This window comes from Leuresthes tenuis, unplaced genomic scaffold (assembly GCF_036924035.1).
Source record: "Leuresthes tenuis unplaced genomic scaffold, fLeuTen1.0.hap1 SCAF_16, whole genome shotgun sequence".
Classification (NCBI taxonomy): domain Eukaryota; kingdom Metazoa; phylum Chordata; class Actinopteri; order Atheriniformes; family Atherinopsidae; genus Leuresthes; species Leuresthes tenuis.
The window spans coordinates 28,134,647-28,155,881 of record NW_027325370.1 but is presented as its reverse complement, the minus strand read 5'-3'; the positions used below and the strand labels follow the sequence as shown (position 1 = coordinate 28,155,881).

Here is a 21,235-nt window from a genome sequence, read left to right as displayed (position 1 = left end):
ACAGCACTCTCATAATTTTCTCTGCAAATGTCTCTGCGGCAGCTTAAGAACAATGCTTGCTTCAGTCTGAAGTAAGTTGCTCCTCTAAAACATAATGGCCCTGCAGACAAATCAGAGACCCATCGGCGAAGAAAGGCTCTAAATAATTTATAGCTTTAATCTGCTCACTGAGGTGTGTGGTCTTTGACAGTAATTATAAATGCAGGGAGAAATTATAGCTGAATACTTTAACTGCATTAGGAGTCATCTGATGAACAACGTGATTGCCTGCTCATTTCCAACAATAGGGGGCAAGTTGGTGTCACAGCATTCAAATCACCACAGTGCCCATGTGCTTTTTCCCATTTACCATCAAATGTCAGTTGCCTGTTATAAAATAGAGATTTGATGGGTGGAGGTAATTGAGGACTTGATTGCTTGAAAAGAGATGAATTGCATAAAATGTTTATGAATTTAGAAGGCAATTATTTTTAATAGCTATGAAATAATATAGCTGGAGGAAATATGTTTAATTGTTATGATAGTATCTTGCAGCAACAGCAACAGTGTTCACAGAGAAGCAATAAAATCTGACAGAGGGATATATCTTTGAAGTGTGTCTTAAAGTCATAGGGTGAAAAGAGAATATGGTGCGCTATACAGAAGAAGATGGTGCCCTTTGTCTTATATACTGTAGGTTCTCCACGGATATAAAACATTAACAGATGTGACAGGTGAGGTGGGTTCAGGAAGGAACTTTTTCTCATAGTGCTGAATATACAGCTGATGTTTGCCTCGAAAAACTGTCATTTGAAACATTATGAGGAAAACAGAAATTTACTTGAAATTTTCTTTTTTTAATCGAAGCAAATATCCAGTCATCATCTGCTTGTCACTAGTAACTTCCTATAAATTTATAGAATTCACACAAGCCTGTACACAATTTTTTCTTTCTTTTGCAGGAAAATTGATAAAAAATCCTTTAGCGAGCATTTTTAACTTACAGCGACTGACTCTGGGAAAATGCATCAGCTGCTCTCTGTATGGCACTGATTGTAAAGATGAGCAGGAAAACAAACACAAAAAATATGAGCCATGATCAAATGTTAACTCTTTATTTGAATAAGTAAAAAAAGGTGCAGGTATCACAGGTATCATCTCTTTTGTTTTGTAATCATTGTTGCATTAAACTCACTGTTCTTCTCCTAAAATATATGTACATGTGAAATATTGTTTTCAAACAGTCTAATTGCTTTTGAGTCATGTACAGAATTGGCGTCTAAACTTGTGATTAAACATTTATTAAAGTGCTTCTTTTTTTTTTCTTCTTCTATCATTGCAACACAAAACACCTTTACATAGCAATACACTGTACAGGTCTGTGTGTGTTATCGTGTCAGGCAACCTGTTTTAACAGCTGCACAATTGTGCAGGTGTACTGCATCTCAGAGGTTGCACAAGTAGTTCAATTAGTTAATTATTTTGTCATTGAAATACAATTGAAACTTGACATATACAAATAAATAGTAGTCATAGCCAGGGCTATTGCATGCAAACATCAGCAATTATGTTTCTTCAAGCAGTAATACATTTTATTACTGGTGGTGCATTTGAGCGGGGTGCAAAAGAATCTCTTAGTGTTTCCTTACACAAATTCTAACCAGTGTGTCTTTGTTGTACGCCATGATTTTTTTTAAAGTCATAATGATACACACTACACAATGCTAATTCAAAAATGGTTGAAATATCTGACCCGTGTATCAAAATAAAAAAGGAAGAAAAGGAAAAAGAAGTGGCGATAATATGAAAAACTATTCCTTGTCCATTTCCACATACTGTGAATGGTTGTCAGGGGATTTGCTGTGAGTTTTACTCAAATGGAGTTTGACTGCATGATTACTTGCAAATGTCCGACAACAAAGCTTACATTTGAACTTTGAGTCAATGTCTTCCTCTGCGACCAAAGCCTCGTTGGCTCTAACACTGAGGGCCTTCGATAGCTCTGGCTCCTCCACCTTCGTCTGGTGCTCTACCGGCATTTTGCACATGTCTTTGATTTGGAACCCGAGATGAGATTCCAGATGGGAAATGAATGTGGCTGGTGACCTAAACTGGGAAGCACAGTCATTGCAGTAGAAGACTGGGTGGCCTGTGTCCATGTTCTTCAAAAATTTGGTCCCTCCCGTTTTCCGCAATTGGTATTTTACATTTGCTAACCAATGGCTTATGGTGGTCATGGACAATCCAGTGAACTTGGAGATGTGCATGCGTTCCTGAGGGCCGAGGTCTGAGAGCAAGTACTTTCCCTCAGAGGTCTGGAAGAGGCTGGAGGCAAACTGAGCTTGCAGGATGAGAAGATGACGAGGATTCCAGTTTGACTGTCTTCCTTTGCGCTTGTGGACAGAGTAAACCTCGGCTGACACATCTTCAAAACGCCGAACATCTGACTCCAGTTTCATGGTCGGAATTCTCGATGGTATGGAGGGTTTTGGTGTAGTGGCTTTTGGAAGAACTTTGACCATATCAGCAATGTCAGACAGGGCATATTTCTGCGGCATTGGGGTAGAGGGCTGTAGCAACAAGGAGTTTGCCTTGCTGTGTTTAGATTTCGTCAAGTCTATAGGCTGGTCATCACTAACAAAGAGAAAGGTGTTATCAGGCCTGTTTCTTATAGGACTTCTGAGCATTAAAGCTGGTTTTTCGCTGCTATGATTTATCTCAGCAAAAATAGACTGTGAGTGTGCAGATAGTTTATCTAATCTTGAGTTTTTGGGCTTATTTGCTTTGCCCAGATGATTGTTCAGAACTGACTGTAGTGCACTAAGAGGGTTTATGCCAGGTATATCTGGAGTGTCACTGAGAGGCTCTGAAGTAGTGTTGCGTCCATTGCTGGCAGTGGGGCTAGGTGTCTTGCCTCTGTCAGAGAAATCTGGGCTCAACTTTCCTTTGATCGCTTCACTCACACAGTCTGCATCAAGCTTTGAAGAGGAAGAGGAATCATCCTGACAATCGCTGTCATCATTCTCCACCAGATCAAACTTAATATTCTGACTTTCTTTGCCATTGCTAATGCCAACCTCTTCTTTTTTGATGTCCATGTTTTGATGCTGTCCCTGGGGAGTCTCAACTCCCACAGCACCGTGGTATAGCTTCCCCTTTGGGGCAATCGGCCTCAGCTTGTGGTTAAATGTCTGCTTTAGCTGAGAAGGAGGAGACGCAGAGAGAGGGGCGCTTTTGATGATGCCAGAGAGCTGATAGGCAGCATGAATGCTCGGGTAGGCACTCCAGCTTGGTGTCCCTGTTTGAGCTTTATTGATGGCAGAGGCCACTGTGTTGGCTAAAGATTTAAGAATGTCCCCTCCTCCACCTGAGTCTTGCTCAAGATCCTCCTCACGGAGATAAGGGTACTTAAAAGCCCCATTGCTTGCTTTTTGATCCTCACTGTCTTGCTTGTCATCTTTAGTTTCAGTTTCTTCCATTTTGTCAGATGTACCTTCCCCCTGGCTATCCTTCTCACTGCTCCCAGAGGAGGGATTTTTTGGAGACACCTTTTCTCCCTCAGTGTCACTGAGAGCATGCTCAGCTAAGCCCTGAATCTTCTCTACGGCCAGGGGGTCAAGCGCTAACTGTTTGCCCTTTTTAGAAGCTGAGTTTGTGACTTTGATGAAATGCCCAGTAACCATCATGTGTGTAGTGAGTTGCTGAAGGGTGTCATGGGAGCTTCCGCACTCCATGCATTTGAGAATTTGAGACTTGCATGTCTCAAACTGCCAAGTGTAACTCGCTCCATTCTGATATCCATAGCGATTGTTGTTAGCATTTGAAATGGCAGCAGCCCGCTGTGCCTCACTGTAGCCGGATACACCAGTTGTGGAGTCTGGGGAGCAAGGTCTTGTTTCAAAGGCGCGTTTCTTCGCTGGTGGCAGTAATTTGGGAGTGATTACTGGGATTGGCTCTTTTAAAGGCACTTTTTGGTAATGCTTAGTTTTAATCATATGAACACTCAGATCCTGCAGTGAGTCAAAAGAATGGCCACAGAACATGCATTTTAAAACTTTCTGTGCATCCTCTTTCCCCTCCATGTCTTGCAAATTTCTTTTCCTCGATTTAGAGGATGAGGCAGAAGAGTTGCTGTGTTTGCTGTGGTTGTTGTCTTGGTAGTGTCCAGTCTTGTTCATGTGGACGGTCAGCTCCACTAGTGTGTCATAAGCAGCGCTACAATCCTTACAGCGGAAACGGCTGGCTCCTGTGAACACTGAGCCACATGGTTTGGTGGTCTGCCTGTATAGGTGGACAGAGCTAAAGAGGTTGGGTTTGGATGCAGGTTTGGGGGAGAGGGTCTGCTGCAAGGTTTTAGAGAGAGCATCCTGATGCCAGTCAAACTCGCTCTTGGTGCTTCCATTGGTGCTGTCACAGTTGGCTTTGCTGGTGTTTTTGCCCATTTTCAAGTCCATTCCGATCCCTGTCCAGTAGGAATCTGAGAGAAAGTTTGCATAGGCTGCCCTCATTTTCTCCAGGCTACTGCCCATCTCCTCTTTATGCTTTGAGCTGCGACTTTCTTCCTCTCTCTGGCTCTCAGGTGGGGATGAGGTTTTGAAGTCTGAGAGTCTGTCACTGCTGTCGCTCAGGTGTGATTCCAACTCTGCCTCTTGATTTGAAAGGACACTGATGGGAGAGTTCTGGTTGCTGTAGGTGTTGGTGCTCTTGTTGTCGAGCTCTCTGTCCTCAGACATCTTGGGGCTGGTCTTCTCTGAGCATTCCTCTTCAGTTTGAGTGTCGTTCTCTCCATCTTCTTCAGTGATGGAATCCTGAAGAGCAGCATCTTCATCAGGCATGTACACTACAAATGGTAGAGATATAGGAAACAATTACATTAAAATACAATACATAGCAACTATTTAATGTGTTCATACCTTAACTTTCAATTAGACAATCCATATAATTTCAAGATTAAGCCATTTAAGAAATGCTTGGTGTTCAGGGAGCTTGGAGAGCATAGGTGGACAGAAAGCCTTTAGTAACAGGCTGCTGCTGGTGGAACAGCATCATTTGATTCACGACAGGCCATTGACTTAATGCTGTGTCCAAGGGTTTCCTGGCCTCAAGTTGAGATGTTTACAACAATCATTGGCCACTGAGTGACAAAAGGAAATTGATTTCTTTGGGGCTTGTTAAGTGTTATTGCAAATGACCTATTCCGCAGTGATTATGGATGCCTCAAAACTGCAATGAAAATAAAAGCCTTCTGTTCTGGATCGCTTTTCAGCTTCATTTGAGGAATGGATGAACATAAACTCAGATTTTTTGAATGTCCAACATCAGTCTAGAAATAACTTAAAGGAGCTGATTGTAAAGAATGAGAAAACACAACTTCAGAAGACATTTAGCAAGAATTACAATGTTAGAAAATTATTTAATTCAGCATCAGGGAAATTTTAAAGGAAATATTAAAATATGTTGCAAAGATGGTGGAAAACCTGATTCAGTTATCAATGTTAAAACCTAACAATTATACAAAATTTAAAAATATTACTGGCAATCTGTCACATCATTATATTTCCCTGTCTCATAAACAGCAATTACTTCTTTCATTATTCACCTGTTTGTTCTCTCAACTCATAGAGCACAAACATTATTGCTTCAATTAACAGATAATTAAACAACAGAATTTTTAATTGACACGTTTCCCATCATCCAATTAGTGGAAGCTCTGACTCAGCACAGCTGGAATTCCATGTGGCTGCAGAGTCCTTAGAGGATAAAAGCAACCTCTTTGACAATAACGTTTTTACACATTTTAAATCTTGCAAACCACTGAACTATGTAAACATTATCACAACTATTATTTTAATATCTTTAACATCCTGCAATAGATGCAGTTTCTCAGAGTCGTCACAAATCTCTGAGATATTTTCCACCCGACAGTCACGCTGGAAAATGTGCATTTTGGGAAAGATATGCCAGATGTGCTCTGTGTTAAATATGAATAGGACATAACAACCCTGCCCAGGCACTTATGCATTTCGTGTGGTTAATATTTCTCTTCTGAATAGAAAGCACTCCGTGAGGGGATGGCTTCAGCCAAGCACTCAGGCATCCCACACTGGGCAGCCCATGGAATATGTTCATCGTCTTTGCATTCTGAAAATAAGACTTTTTTGTATCAATATTTCACAAGTGCCTCAAGAGAAGCCCCGGAGATGGACTGCTTGCCAGCTAATGGATGGAGATGGAGATGAGATTCGGACTTTCAAAACAAACACAGAATGGAGTCTGGTGAACGAGAGTTTGCCTACACACACACACACACACACACACACACTGAAAAGTCTCAACCTGCTGTGATCTTGCTCTACCGCAAGAGGGAGGTTTAGATTGACCAGCCAAGATCAGTAATGGCCCCAAAACACCCTTCATGTAAAGGAAGAGAGTTGTCAAGAGCACAGACGTATGTTTTATTTATAGCCTTATATCTAGTATTCACAGTGAAGAACAGCAATGCCTCTGACAAGCTCTCATTTGATGTCATCTCTTTTCAAAGGTATCACTAAAATGTAAAGACTGGTTGGAACAGTCATCAAAAGAGGGGGTTGTCCTATGTCCTGAATATTTTACACATCTTAAAAATTCCCAGTAAAAGCCACTCACTTTTACCTGCGAGTACAATTATTGTGCATTTTACAAAGAAAAGCACTGTCTTCCAGGAAATAGCCACTTGCATGAAGTTACTGTATGTCAATATTAATGTCAATGTCCTTATTATAGTATTTGAGGATGGAATTGACAGAGATTAACAGCTGCCCTTCCTGCTGTTCTGTGCCTTTCTATCAGATGCCCTAAGTAGCAGACAACCAGAGGCACCAATTAACCTTCTGGAAGGGATCACTCCAACCTACCCACATGCCTGATTTCGCTTCTCACACCATTTGTAACAGTGCTTTGCCAGCTCTTGGTCTACCACCGTGCTGCTGCCACTATAAGCTGCATTAGCTTTAATACAAGATGTGATTTAAATACAATGGCATTAAATTAGAAACAAACAAAATAAACTTGCATATGATCATCACTTCATGAAGGGTACCTAATAAAAAAAAAACAAGAAGTGTCACAAAACAGTACTATTAAAAGAACTTGAATGCGTGCGTCATCTTGCAAAGCAAAAACAAACAGCCCTAACATGAATAGTTTTTACCATATGAGAGAATAGGAAATAGCTGCTTTGAAAATGCAGCCAAGTAAGACAACTCTTAGCCTGACCAGCCATACAAAACAAGACGCTGGCATGCCTTGCCTAAGATTTAGCATGTCATAAACTGCTGTAAAGCCCCCAATCTGTGTCATGACAAATTTATATCTTCAGACAGAGATATGCAAAGGTCAAAAAACCTGGGGTGTCCATCATAAATCAGGCAGTTGAAGTGTTTATAACCTTTATCCGTTAGAACAGACTCTTGGCGCAGCAAGGCCTGGATTTACAGAAGCAGCAGCCTGTTTCTGAGCCAAAAGACCTTTCCCCTTCATTCAGAGAATCCAGCTAACAGCAAAGAAAATTACAGATGATACTTAGAGCAATATGTTAGCATTACCAACTGGACTGATGTTAACGTGATAACATATTTATATCTCCGCTGTAAGCATTGGTATCTTCATAGACTACAACTCCCCTCTTCCTTGTAAGTCTATTCAAAATGTGTCAATCATTTTTAGAAATGTACGTGACAGCTGTAAAGGGGTATTCTGTTTCTACCATTAACATACCAGCAGAAACTTTTGTAATAGTGAGAACATCAACATTTATCCTTTGGAAGGTCAACATTTCCTTCATTAATCTGACAAGCCACAGAGAGTTAGCAGTCTGAGCAGCTTAGCTAATGGACAGCTGCAATACCCGTTGCAGGACTTTGAGAGTATCTGAGGTAACACTATCTTCAGAGAAGATTGGGTAATTCATAGGTGCCAGTGACAGGTCTGCACGTCTGTGCCACTTTCTCCCACTGCTCTCTGGTTGTCTCAAGCTACAGTTTTTGCTGCTCGCAAATCAATATCTCTTTTTACTTCTCATTGATTGCCTAGCGGTGGGACCAACCTAAGCAGGACTGTTATGACATTTCTAGATTTCCCCCTGTCCTTGGAACAATCAATTACACGCACATGGCAATCAAAACCTCTTTGCAAAATGAACCTGCTCCATGACATTTTCATCCACCGGATTTATGCCATGAAAAGAAAAAAAGAGAGAGGAAGAAAAGGAGGGGAGAGAGCTCACACCAACAACGCAGGCCAGGATCTGTGAATACTTTCAAGGCTGTATCAGTGAATGTAAAATTGTGTTTCTCACATGTAAACTATGTACCCAGTTAATTGTGTCTGTACATTCAGAGACACTTAGTTATGGCGCTCATCTGTTGTTATAAATAGGTGTGAAATGTCAGTCAAAAAGTACTTGCTGTGGAAAACATAATTCCTCACAAAGTTTAGATTTTTTTTTATTATTTTTGCTTGCAACAGGATTCTTTAAAAAGTCACCCTGATGTGTTTTCTTCCGTGAGCTATCATTAGAATGAGAAACACATGCCACAAGGTTTAATATTTGACAGTGATATCTGACTAACTCGGTAAGAAGTGCACATCATGATCAAATAGCTACATTGTCAGACATCCTGATGATAGCCTTGATGACACAGCTGAAGTTAATTCTGAACTGAATCACATGAGAAATGGTGAAGACTTAATTGTGAGCCCTGGAGCTATCTGTAAAGATCTGTAAACACCTCTCTCTTCATTGTTCCCTGTCAGAAAACAGCCTCCCTGAGCCCAAGGACACTGCAGAGTAAAGACAGAACAATCACACTCGGGCTGTTCCCTTTGACGATATTTGTCTGGAGGTTAATTGATATCAAAGAGTGGAATAGTTTTTGACTTGCTTTTAAATAGAAGTTAGTCATTAAACCCACACAAGTCATTATTTAAAAAAACTGTGTAGTTAAAACTGCAACTGAAACCATATCATGCTGTATTTAGCTTATTAACAGCAACACAGTACACATTCTGGTAAAAATAAAAAATAAAACAGCTCAGATAATGTGACGTGGCTTTAAGAGAAACAAAGAACCCCTGCAACGTGGTTTTGTTGGATCTTTTTGAGGCTTAGTGTACAAAACCAAGAGATGGAAACACTCTTAGTTATTTTTGTATGCATGAAGGAGATGTTACTTAAAGCGCATTACATACTTCACTAAACCCAAGCTATTCATGCAGATAAATGCCTTGCTTTCATACACCCTCAATTTAAATATTTAATAGTCTAATATAATCAAATAAAACCTTGCAACTAAAAAAAAAGACATGGACAACTTGAGGACAGATTGTAAACACAACAAATGGCACAATGTGCTCAGATGGACCAAGAGCCAGATTAATATGATAGGATCGCAAATATGACACCATATCCTGCCATCTGGCTGTTCATTTGGGCAAAAATGATCACAATAATTATGGCAATTAATCAAAAATGTTTTCACAACCAACATTCTGTTAACTAAAAACACAGAGAACTCTGGAATACACACTGAACACAGACGTTAAGCACGCTTACTATGGTTCATTATGGAGCATTTTTATGCAGTGATACAAAAGGATGAATTTTTATGGGAATTTTTTTAGGGAATTTCTAAAAGTCTGCCGTAGCATGTTCAGTGGATGTTAATCATGGTATTTACGGAACCACATCAGACTGCAATGTGTACCTCCAGGAGCCCCTTCTCTCTGTGATGTCACCGAACGATGCTTTTGATGCCTACTAGAAGCTTCTGCTCCGAGACGCATCAGTCGGCCCTCTGCCTAATTGGAAGTGAGCGGTGGGAGAGCACTGCAATCTGCACTCCAGCACCTAAGTCATCACTTTAAATGTGCCACTGCCGCCATATCACATGCTGTTGCCTGGTGTTGCATCTCACCAAAGGGTCCCCTATCAGCACCCGAGGAGATAATTATGTGTCCAACATTCTCATTCTATCTCACAGACTCTTTATTTTTATGTATTTATGTATGCTTTCATCATATTGAGAGACACAAGTGAAACCAATCTTACTGAGACATCTTCACAGAGCAGGGTCAACTTGAATTTGTGCAATATTTCACTTACCTCAAGTGGGTTTCCCAAAAAGTTGTTTTGGTTTTATTTATCAAGGTTTTGACTCCCTTTATTACATCTGTAGTTACATTACATTTACTCAGGTGCTGAGCTTTAGAACATTTCAGAGCTTCTTCTTTTTAAATTCTAATCAACAAGACACAGACATAATCAAGCAACATAATAATAAAGTATAAGACTGATAGGGGTCATTTTGCAAAGCAAGAACTTTAGCTTCTGACACTGGAATAACAATTTAATGTTTGAATTTCTGTGCTTCTACAAAATCTGTCCTTTAAGTATTGCACTCCCCGTACCGTCTGCCTACTATTGCCTTGTTTATTTTTGGCTAAAAATGATCAAATCTGGTGGAGAAGGGAAGAGCTGGAGAAAGGAAATGGAGAGAAACTGTGGAAAGATAAATTAAATCATTCTGCTCAAAGATCTCTAATTAATAAAATTACATTGTACTGATATCAATTCCACCCCCCCTTTTTACGGCCAATTTATTCAAGTAAACAAAATGTAATGCTTCCAAATATATTCAGCAGTGCGTTAATTTTATGAAGTTGCGTGCATTGGATTTTATGACTCATTATATTGATAATAAAGATTGAAATCATTTTTATTTTACCTGCAGTGGATAGATATATTTAGCATTTGGTTATCAGTCGATAGTTATTTGGTTATGAGTAGATATGGACTGAAATATTATCCTTGAGACTGAATCTCTATTCGGAAGTTATTCGCTTAGTGAGTCCATGCATAAAAAGGCACGGTCAGTGCGAACAAGAATATGGCGTCTAAACAAATCCATAACTTTTTTTTTAAGTTGTAGGATTATTACTCATGCTGAAGGAAATTATCAAAATACTTCTTCCACCACAGCACATCTGTGAGCACCACTGGCAAAATGTGATACTGTAAGGATGCAGAATGCCCAAAGACAAATATTACAAAATCTCAAACTGTCTGTATAAGATGCAGTGAAGCAAGACAATATATCTTATTACAATTTAAGCATGTCTATACTTTGAATTACAATCTACTGACTGTCTCCTATTTGTCCTTTTCTGCTAATAGGCAAATGTATACATAAACAGCGTGATGAGCATGTAGGATAATGTTACATCTGGAGAGGCTTAAAAGCCTCAGTGTATATTTGCTAGATTCTAGATAATCTTACAGATGACTGATAAATTTCCAGCTGGTGGAGCAGAAGCAGGGCGGCTTCAGCTCCAGTGTGTTTTCCACAAGCGGGAGGAAAGCAGCGTTGCGCCGCTCTGTCACTTGGTTTCTGAAGAGCCCATGACACAGCTCTCCAGGAGCGACATGATGAGGTCTGATGGTTCCTTTCTGCAGAATAGCAGTTTACCCCTCATTCACCCTTATCAGAGAGTGAACCCATCATCTTACAGTACGCCACTCAAACTGCTTCGCATATTGGAGCTGACCAGTCGAGCAAACAGGGCGGTACTAATAAAAGACCATCTTGCTTCGGTTCAAATTTCCCTGATTGAATGTCAGTCAGGAATGTTTGCGTGGCAGCGGGGAGGAAAGTGGGCCATCGTTTAAAGGACTACTGCCTTGAACACATAAGGCCTTTGTTCTGGTTTTATGAGATACTGAGTGAAAGGTATGATGGTGTAGCTGCCATTTTATTTTATTTTTATTTCTCGTGCCAACTAGCCTGACTACATAAAGAGGTTTTTAATTCCACGAATTTGATTCATCATTAGATTATGTTTAAGATTCAACATTTAATTGTCTTAAACTTTTAATGCCCTGTGTGTTCTTTAATTAATAGCATAAAGCATCAAAAAAGCAGCCAGTGGCGAGTCTTCACTTCCTGCTGTGTTCCTTTTAGTTTTCCCCTGAGAGCAGTACATGTATACACAGTACACATAAGCCCTGCATCATAAACTTTGCATGAACCCTAAACACTGGCTCTCCCAAACAACAAGGGCCCTCCATCAAGGTCAGGCCTTGATGAATCTGATAGTGCAGCTGGAGGAGACTGTGTGTATTCTATTAAAACAATCTACATTTCACCAACTCTTCCCAGCCGCTCTGTTCCTGTATGGATCTTTCATTAGATTCTGGATGGGTTCCAGCCAAAGCTCACATTGTACAAGCAGTTATATGCAGTTTTAAGCAAAGAGAAGCATTTTCTTCTTCTTTTTTTACATTCCAAGTTCATTAATAGTATATTGCCACTTTTTCCCTTCATTAAATACAATGAGGCTACAGAGTGAATTTGCAGCTGAACCATGGTACTGTCAGTTTCTAGGGGGACCAAAGGCTGCTTCATGGCAAGCATAAAGGGAGAGAAGCAAGCAAGCCAAACCTGGAGCTTGGCGGGACGAGACAAGCAACAGTTAGACAGGCAGAAAAGCTTCAAAACAGCCAGCTCCCTCCTATTCACATTCATTTTAATGGCAAATTTGTTGTCAAGTGTCCTCCACGAAATGATTAGGGCCCGCTGTTTTCTGAAAAGTGCAAACTTCTGAATTTGCCTGGTGTGCATTGTCACTTTGACAGCCTGTTCTGAGAACAATGGCTGCCCAAACAGTGAAATGTGTTGGCATCCAAGAGTTGAAAGTTTCCCCTCAAAACAGGCTCTCTGCTGTTTGTGGGTACTCTGCTGTGTTGATATCTAGATGTTGATTATAATAATAATAAAAAAAAAGCAGCCAGTGAAATGGGCTCCCCAGAGAAGGCACATCAACCATTGTGAGAGATTGACGGTCACTCCATTGAGTCAATTTTTTGTGTTCATATGACTTGCTTCTATTAAAACTAGTTAAAGACTACACTCATTGTTTGAGTGCGTGAATTAAACTGCTGGTTGAATTTACAGAAAACCAGCAGTGTTTGATGGCAGGGCTGCCCACTTAAATATGCTTTTACAACATGAAATAATTACGACATACTATTGTTTCCATTAAGCGTTAAATTTGATAAAAGTACTTTTCAGAATGAATGCATAAAAGGTACATTATATTCAGGTCTACAATAAAGGAAAGATAATAAAACCAGAGGCAGCGTGCCATATGTGGAATATATGTTCATTAATGACAGACTGCAAACATATCAAAGCTGTTCAAATATTGCCACTGGAAAAGTCAGAGCAACAAAAATATTTTCTCCTCATTTAACCCACAAGTCAGCAGCATGACATTTCTAAGGTGCTCGGCTCTAATGGAGGAGGAGTAGGTGCCGACTGCAAGGCAAGTGTAAAGCCTTTTTATTCATTGCATGGGAGAAAGTGGTTAATTTATTGAAAAGAAGGTAGGCGGACGAAGCAGCGGAACGGAACTGATACCCTGCGTGGCTGTAGGTTGTGCACTGAGGGGGAGGAGACAGGAGTGAAAGAGGAAGAAGGGTGGGGGGAGGTGGAGGTAGGGGAGGAGGTTGAGGGAGGCGGAGACCAGAGCGACAGAGGAACGGTTAATGGAAATGAGTGACAGGCTTTCAGAATGATTTACAACGGGTGGCGCTGCGGCAGAGCCGGCGCTTGATGGATGATCCTGAAAGACGGAGACGAACCATAAATCATGTCTTTGAATCATTGACAGAGATAAAGGAGGGGGAAAAAAAGCAATGGCATTGACGTTCATTCTTCCAATAATGTACATTGACGAGTTACACTACGGAGCCTTAATTAAAAAGTGAACACGGGTCTTCTCCCTCTCTCGACTCCCCTCTCCTCCCCCGCCGGCTCCTCCATCCCTCTCTTCTCTATTGCGATATCAATGGTAATTAAAGATGCAGCATCCCCAGCCCATGTCCCAAAGCCGCATCCTCCAGCTTCCAACAGCAACCAGATTAGATAAGTGCTCTGCTAAAAGATAATGTCACCCTTCAACAATATCAGTGTTGGTTTAGCTCATTTGTTTCTACATCTGTACACACACCAAACTAAGATGAGAAACTGGAAGAGAAAAGGTTGCTTTTTATAAGAATAAATACATAAATAAACTAAAAACACCAATAGTACAGCATTCAGGCATACAAGACTTTCCATCCCCCCCAACATCCCACTCTTAAAAATTGTGTTGTTCTGCCTTGAGTGCAGATGGCACTTTGATAAGCAGGAGGAGCCCTGTAGGAGCACAGAGCCTGAATGAGTGGCATTCCACATCAGCTGAGCTCCCTTAAAGTGCACACAATAGAGCAATGAGGTGAAAGTAATCCTAAACATCTGTCTTATGTGTTCTACACGCACAGGCTGTTTGTTCAAGTTCTAGGAAAGACATTAGCAAGGGGAAAAGAGGAGGATATATCAATTCATGCACTAGTTCTCCAAAGGGATTAAGCAGGGCTCTGCTGTCTGTCCTCTCTCTGCTCTGGCAAACAACATGGAGAAGGCTGCCCTACAAAATGCAAATACCGTCTTTCATGGCATACTGCGGTGAGCATTTGTTTGGTACAAATTCATACTCATATATCATGTTATAAGAGTGAGCGGTGTTTCTCAGGCCTCTTGGATCTGTCTGCGTGAGAAGAGCTGAAAGCAGGCCCGGTGCCCTGTCCTGTTTGGGGGCTGCGAAAGTCCACAGCGTATAGGGGATATTCACCAACAAAAAACTGAAAGGCACACAAAGCTGTCGCCCTCTCTCCCTCCATCCCTCTCCTGCTGCGAGAATACATTTTGGCAAGCTGAAATGGAAATGAATGCACAATGGTCATCGAGCAGTGAAAAGCTGTGGAAATAATATTGGTCCAGCAAAATCCCTTTCTGTCCATTGCGCCTGTGTGTGTGTTAAAGAGTGTGTTTATGTTTGTGAATGATTTCATGCTGCAGCGAAACACTAAAGCTCATGCTCAGGCTTCGCACGATTTGAGAATCATTTTCATTTGAAGGCTTGAAATTGTTCATATCATGTTTGATCGCATCCTCGCATCAAAACACAGTTTGATGGACAAGGGAAATAATTACTTGTCACTCATGTGTCTGGGGTTTCTCTTCTCGCTCTTTTGTTGCTGTTAAACATGCTCCTCTGTTAAACACTTTTCCTTCGCCCAACTCCAAAACAATCTGATTCAACTTTTAAGTCACCCTCTGAACTGTAAAAGGAACTATTTCTTTTAATTTACAAAAAAGGAAACAAATCTGTTGACTCCACATTTGTAATAAGTGACTGTTGAGCTGAATGAATCAAATAGAGTATAATGAACTTCTTGGAGTCTATGTCATTAGTGGACAATAGCTCTCGTTGATCTTAAATGGTCTTAAAAGATGATCCATACAGTAATGAAGCCAGCTCTGCTGTTGGCCTCATGCCCGAAACGGGACATAATCAAAGCCACAGGGGACACGCCAGAGCTACTGTTACCACATAACATCCCTCCGCTTCCTCATTGTATGCTCTTTGAAGAGTAAAATCTGTTTGTCATTATGCTGTGGATTCTGAATATTCAAATTCATTGCATGTGTTTCAAAGCTGTCAGCTGGGAGCACAGAGCAGCCGGACGGCTATGAACCTGCTGGGTTTTTTGGAAAAGCAGCATGTAGTGTCCGAGGCCCACCCTCCTCCTGACTCTTCTGCCTGGACCACCCTGCTTGCTGCGTTTCACTCTGTGACAGGACGATGCTGCTCAGTCCTTGGACCCATCGCATTGTTTTTCTTGGACCATGGTGAAAGCAAATAGCAGCTAAAGGGCTCCGGCGCTCGCAGTAAAAACCAAAAACCCATGCAGTCATTCATCAAAGCCCAGACAAGTCACTGCACCCCCACCAACTACCAAGTCCCCCCAAAGGCACAGCTATCCCCCCATTCTGGGTTTTAACTAGGACTCCAAATAATTCCAGAAATGACAAATGATACTTATATCTCTGGCCTGTGCCGAATCAATAAGCATGCAGAATAACTATCCATCTTGAGAAGTATCGACAGACGTGTCCCGACATGAGTGGAGAAGCACATGGTGGCTTCATTCGGGGATGCGATGGGAGGGACAGAGGAAAGCGGAGTGAAACAGCACACTCATTTATAAATTACAATAAACCACCCACCACTGTTAACAATCCAAAATCTCTGACAGAAAGTGCATTACTGTCCTAGAAACATGAAGTAGGAGGACACATCATCACAACAAGAAGGCTAACTGATCATTTGTGAGCAGGGAAGAGGGTTATTTTGACAGGAGCACCTGCACATGTTTACATGGCAGTTGTGTGCTGGTATGAGCTGATGGGTGGCGATACAGTCCCTCTCTGGTCCCCCGGCTGGATTGGAGCAGCTGACAGATAGTACTTCAGAGCAGCTTTAGCTGCAGCTCCCCTTGAGGGGCTGTGATTGATGACTCGCACTGCCACCTAGATCCATTTTCTCCTCCAATCTGACTCCTCACAGGTAGATTGGAATACTGCTTCTCTCTCTCTCTCTCTCTCTCTCTCTCTCTCTCATCTCCTTTCAAATTTGAGTGGGCCCATTTTCCCAAAATGGAGTGACTTAAAAACATCCACTTTGAACAAAGTAAAAACAGAATCGTACAAGGGAAATAATTAGGACTAAATTCTTTGCAAATCTGTTTTGATCCTAAACATTACAGATCAGAAAACTATAGGGGAAAAAAGTATGAGATGTTTGCAGGCAGTATGTCATTAGCCGGGAAAATGTTAAGACCCAAGACCCCTGCAGGTCTGAAGGCATTTAAGAACAGTTAGCTAAGCCATCTGGTAGACAATTACACAGGAACAAACACACCGCCTCAGCAAATAAAGCTTGGATCATCAATCACCAGAATGGCCAGAACTTGGCCTGTTATTCCCTCTGATTTAATAACCCAGTGAACCACAGCGTTATCCACCACAAGGCTTTATGTTAACTGGTGAGCATCCTTTTATTCACCAAAAAGCTCAAAGTAAAGTGTAAACAACATGTGTGTATTGGTAAAATATCATTTCTATTTCAAGCAAAAAAGTTTAAGGAGAAAAAACGTTTTGATTGCATCTCCTTGTAATTTGCACCAGGATGAGAACATAAAAGTGAAAACATTTAAAAGTGACGCTGTTTTCAGTTTGAGGTAGTTAACTTAATTAACATTTGCCCTGTGCTTTTAATTGCAATCATACTTCCCCATGGGACCTAAATGTGGATTGTCTGTTAATTGCACATGTTGATATATGAAATGGTAACCTAATGTCAAGCTTTTTCTGAAAATTACTGAAGGAAAAGAGGCATGATCAGGAAAACACTGCCACTGATTAAACCCCGAAATACCCCATCAGGGGGATGTTATGAAGTTGAGACCCTACAGTGACCAATAACTGGCCAAGAAGAATACTTTAAAAACAGATTATTGCTGTGGTATCCCAAGTAGTGAAAGAAACACATCTCTAAATATGAAAAGACAAAGAATAGGGGCTGCATTTCACCTGTCTTTGTCAGTTTCACCTGAGCCAAGAACACATTCATCTATGTTTCTAGGTTGTGGCCTGAACGGCCTGTGCGGAAGAAAAGAAGTAGGCTACTGCTGCGGTCTCCAATTCTCCTCAGTACACGCGTCACCTGCCAGCTCATGTGGCCCAGCTGAGATGTGAACAATTCTGGCAAGAACCAAATGTTTTCATTTACCTCAGGGGCATCTACACTCTTCTTTAGCAGGCGGTGGCAGGCTTACATGTCAAGATACTAGTCCGGGACTCTGAGCCTCTGGGAGAGGTCACGCTTTCAGAACTTGAGTTCAGAAAACATCAAATTATAACTCTGCAAGATGGAAGGCAGCTTAGACCTCTGTGGCAAATATTGCTATAGTCTACAATATAAATATTACAGAATAAAGTCAACATCAGATATGATATCGATGGACATCGATGGACAATGCGACACAAAAGTCTCAGTTTGTTTTATAACGGATTCCAACACCTCAAAACCTGAAAATGTGCTTCATTACACCTCCCCGCTTGTATTTGATATGTGTTCACTTGCTTGATGGATCCACAGTCTACTGGGCAGCAGGGGGTGGCGGTGCTTCTCAGGCTAACCTCAACACGTCTATTTCTAGCTGAGGACTTGCTGACAGCACATTTAACTTTGTGATCTGCACATGAGAGACAGGTAACAGTTGCTGACAGCTTAAACACACTGAGACCCATTTCCCAACACAATACCTTATAGACACGTTCCATTTGATGAGGACTTCAACTAATTTTCAGATGAAAAAAAAAGAGAACACAGTGATGGTTGGTACAAAAATACCATAAAGAAAAGGTTGATTTCCAGCCAGCTTATGGAAACCAGTAGCTCCTTTGGGGAGGCTCTAGGCAGGGTGGGGCTGTCTATAGAAGCCTGATTTATGATCTACACAGCCTTGCATGTGTGTTCACAGGTTTCTGAAAGTTACACTCAATTAGAGCAGCAGGGGTTAGGAGTATGTTTTTCAGAGGATAAGTTAAAGCTTGACACATTTATTTTTGCCAGTGCAGCTGAGGAGCTGGTGACAGCCTTATCAAAAGTTGTTTTCTTTGATCACCCAGCTCAAAATGTGGGATATAGTAACCGTCCCTGACACGTGAAAAGAAAAATCCAAAGGAATACAAACTGTGTATAAAGCCCAATCTTAAATAGCAGTCAGCATAACCAAGAGAGGAAAATAACTGTATTGGGAAGATGAAAATGTTATCACTTTGCAGGACAACAAGAAGCTGACAATTGCAGTACTAATCAGATTTGTAAATTCAAATTAGCCTAAATATAATTCCTGCAAAGCCTGCACAGGGATCTGCATTAAACACAAGACTGAAGAGTGACTTAATAGATTCAGCAGGGCACAATCCCCAATTACAAGTTAAATGCCATGTTCCTTCACAATTCATAGAGTGATTTTTTATTTTTGAGACTTCTAATGACTGAACTAGCCAGTGAAACAGTGGAACAAAGTGGCAAAGCAAGGAGTTACTCATATCCCTGTTGAAAAACTCCTCCGTTTAATGATTCACCGCTAAGGAGAGTCCACACACTTCCAGAAGAATTCAAATCCCTTTTCCCACAGCCTCTTTCAGTCCGTATGATAAATGACACCCGTCATTCCGCCGTTGCCAAACAGCACAGAGGGGAATTGTACTGATATATGATTCACAAGAACAGGAAATAAACTCTGCCTTTCTCTGTAGCTCTCCCTGTTGCCAAGTAGGACGGACCTGGACAGTGTCAAGGATCTCTTGGTGGAGGCTGACGGCACTGAAACCCAAAAAGGGAATAGGACAGTGAGCCTCCAGAATGAACTCTCCCCTCTCTGAAAATGCTGGCACATCTGATGACTGATGAAAGGCACAAGAGCCACGGCATTAAAATAACAGCAGCATCTATGGGAACAAGCTTGGCAAATTGGAGAAAAAAAAATTAAACATGAATTAAAGTCTGCAATTACCAAACAGAGGAAAAAAATATAAATTGAGCAACCTCCTTCTGCCCCCAATTACAATGCAGCAAGTAAGGCTAATTACTGCTCCTCGATTATTTCAGATTTCTGAGTGATGAGGATGACAATGACTTCAAGAGATGGTGTGAAAGTTCAAACAGGGCAAGTATACACAGATATAGTATATAGCATGAAGATGAGTGATTCAATTCGAAAATTTAAATATTAAAAAAATCAAATACTATCTGCCATCTGCTCTGTTAATAGTGACGGAAGCCGTTATACTGAGTAGGATGCTCCTCCATTGGAGACAGAAGGAGAAGCACATCCTGCTGTTGTGTGGCTGCTCGCCTCCAGGCTAGTCCCTCCAGGCCAGTGCTCAGCGGCAGGCCTCCCACTTGGGCTCAGAGCGCAGGGATGTGCCCAGGGCCAGGACCAGCAGCACTCAATCACCCAGACAGCGACATCCTTTCGCCATCACCATCAGAGAGGCCCCTTTGGGGTGGTGAGAGGGGGAGGGTTGAGGGAGATATTTATGGGAAGTGCACAGACACATACACACATATACACACACACACACACCCATACAACTGCGATTCCGTTGATATACTGTCGGCTGGACTGTGGGATGGAGCCATATAGTTCATCTCCTCCTCATTTTTAGCCCCTAACCAGACTCCTGTAAGTGCTCCTCCGAGTTTTACCGGTTGGGTCTGATGCAGGGAGCAGGCAGCATACATCACACTGTATGCAAACCTATAAGTTTGATGATGATAAGTAATGAATCTCAGTATTGGAGATTGCTATGTGTGAAAATGTTTACCAAATGGCTGAAATAAGATGCAGCAGGGGGAAAAAAACATGTTTGATTGAATTGTAGTATTTTGATACTATTTGTTACAACAGACACTTTTCAGTGAAGACCAACATGATCAGCCACATATGTTTACCTAAGAGGTGTATGTTAATGCCTCTTTTTACCTTTGATTTCAGAGCCAAATAATTACAAAGGAAGCCATGTAAAACCATGTGGCAGATTAGGGAAGTGAGTTGGAAATGGGTTCAAATTGTTGTTCTGAAGTAGAGGCTACTTTGAACCACAAGGGGTTTCTTTCCTCAGGCAGGCCAGGGGATTAAAAGAAGCTATAAAAGGTCTCTAATGGCATCAGTAATGCCATTAAAAACGGTGAGAAAAACATCTGCTTTGCATTTTTCACTCCCCTGCTACACATTTGTCTTTCAAACTATCTGAGAGAGCGCCATGGTTTCAGTGTGCTCATATTTCCTCAGAATAAGGTTATTTTACTGACTTCATCCGATGAGTGTTTGCGTTAAATCAGGATTGTGTTTTCAAATGCTAAAAGAATGGCAAACTCACAGAGGTCAGAAGTTGTGAAATGGAACATTTTCTACATCTTGTATATATTTGACCTCAGCATAACTGTCTAAGTTTAATTCCAACAGGCAACATTTTTTGTATGTTTCAGAGGTGTTATGTTTAACTTCTGTCTAAAGACAAATTTTAAATTCACACCCAGATCACATAATAAAAGGCAGCTAAGAGTAAACACCTTGATTGCTTTATGGCTAGCTCTAGCCTCTAACCATTAGCAGTGCCCTGTATCCTCCTACCCTGGTCTTTTGGGAAGCTGAGGCCTGCTGTAATCTTTTCTCTTCCAACCCTTTAATAAACCATAGCCGGCTTCATTAACTTCCCCTCACAGAGTGATTGATCGGTGCCAGTCACAGAAACCC

The 21,235-nt window shown here is 41.3% G+C and overlaps 1 protein-coding gene across 1 annotated transcript in view; it reads right to left on the bottom strand.

Annotated features, from left to right (window-relative positions):
- Window positions 1–1,080: 1,080 nt before the first annotated feature.
- The window catches only part of tshz2 (teashirt zinc finger homeobox 2), a 36,723-nt gene continuing 16,568 nt past the window's right edge, over window positions 1,081–21,235 (bottom strand). Inside the window, exon 2 of the mRNA XM_072367089.1 lies at window positions 1,081–4,819. Coding sequence (XP_072223190.1) covers window positions 1,791–4,819 — 3,029 coding nt within the window. The 3' untranslated portion in view covers window positions 1,081–1,790. The remainder of the gene's footprint in view (window positions 4,820–21,235) is intronic.